Source organism: Acanthisitta chloris, unplaced genomic scaffold, assembly GCF_000695815.1.
Source record: "Acanthisitta chloris isolate BGI_N310 unplaced genomic scaffold, ASM69581v1 scaffold16794, whole genome shotgun sequence".
Classification (NCBI taxonomy): domain Eukaryota; kingdom Metazoa; phylum Chordata; class Aves; order Passeriformes; family Acanthisittidae; genus Acanthisitta; species Acanthisitta chloris.
The window spans coordinates 23218-24476 of NW_008671149.1; the positions used below are offsets into that span (position 1 = coordinate 23218).

The 1259-nt window shown below is 46.3% G+C and overlaps 1 protein-coding gene across 1 annotated transcript in view; it reads left to right on the forward strand.

The window, feature by feature from the left end:
• The window catches only part of PDLIM4 (PDZ and LIM domain 4), a 29122-nt gene that overhangs the window by 8686 nt on the left and 19177 nt on the right, over positions 1–1259 (forward strand). The window contains exon 2 of the mRNA XM_009073993.1: positions 519–603. Within this exon, the coding sequence (XP_009072241.1) occupies positions 519–603 (85 nt within the window). The remainder of the gene's footprint in view (positions 1–518; positions 604–1259) is intronic.

The window sequence follows — 1259 nt, forward strand, 5'->3', positions numbered from 1 at the left end:
ATATGTATGCATATATCTATGTGCACACACAATCAGAATACTTCCTGGATTCAGGGCCAGAATAAAGGGACAAAGCTAAGAATATGCAAAATGAGCCTCCATGAGCCTCTCCACTGATTTCTTCAACCAAAATAAGTTTGCATCTTAAACCTCACGCTGTGCCAGAGCTTGTAGTTCAAGGATGGTTTTGAGCTTCATGGTTTTAATAGCATGGAACTGGCATCTTCTCTATTTACCACTATGTTATTTCTGAGGATAATTTTAAACAAACACATATATAAGATATTAATTCTCTGGCAGGCCTAAGTACTATATATATATATATATATACATGGCTTTTTGGGGTTTTCTTTTGTGTTTTGGGGGCTTTTTGGTTGGTTGGGGTTTGTTTTGCTTTGACTCTTCATTAGGTTTTTTGTGGGTTTTGTTTGTTTGCTTTTGTTTGTTTGGGTTTTCTGTGAGTTTTTTTGTTTATTTCAAAGCAGTTTAAGTGGAGTTTACTTACTTTCTCATTGCAGAGCTGAAGGGAAGACCTGGTCACCCCCTGTTCTGGAGGACGGCAAGGCTCAGGCATACCGGATCAACATTGAGCCAGATCCACAGGTATGGCAGTCACAGCCCTGCACAGCTGCAGCTCTCCCAGCTTGCTTTTGGGGAGAGGAGATCCAGGTCTGGGGCCTGGAAAGCCCTCTGCTCTGCCTGCAGACCTTCTAGAGGTGAAGGAGTTTCCATGTGTGGTTTTAAAGCTCCATGCAGGTCTCACTGTGCTTTCCTTGGGCTGGTACAGCCCAGGCTCCCATGGTGAACCAGTTCCTGAGTTGATTTAGCATAATCCCATCCCTGTCATTGCCCTCTGCCCAAGCCAGGCTTTGAATCAGCTTGCCAGTGGCACAAGGAGGCTGGGCAGCATGTGAAGGGCAGCACCCAGCATGAACCCACCGCAAGGCCAGTGACCAAACTCATGGTCAGCATTGTTTTGGATGGAGCTGTTGGGAGCCCTCTGACAGTGCTGCCTGGTGCCTGCCCTTCCCAGGGCACAGCACACATGGGGTCTGTCTGCATCTGCCTTGGCTGATATGCCTCCACCTTGGCTGCTTCCAAAATCCACAGCACCCTCCCAGTCCTGTGACAGTGATTCACCTCCCGTGGTGGTGGATTATTTTTTGGTAATGTTCTCTTATTTTGTTTTGTTTTGTGTTTGTCCTTTCTCCTCTTTCTCTCATTTTTGAAGCTTCTCTCTTCCCTGTGTCCTCAGCTCT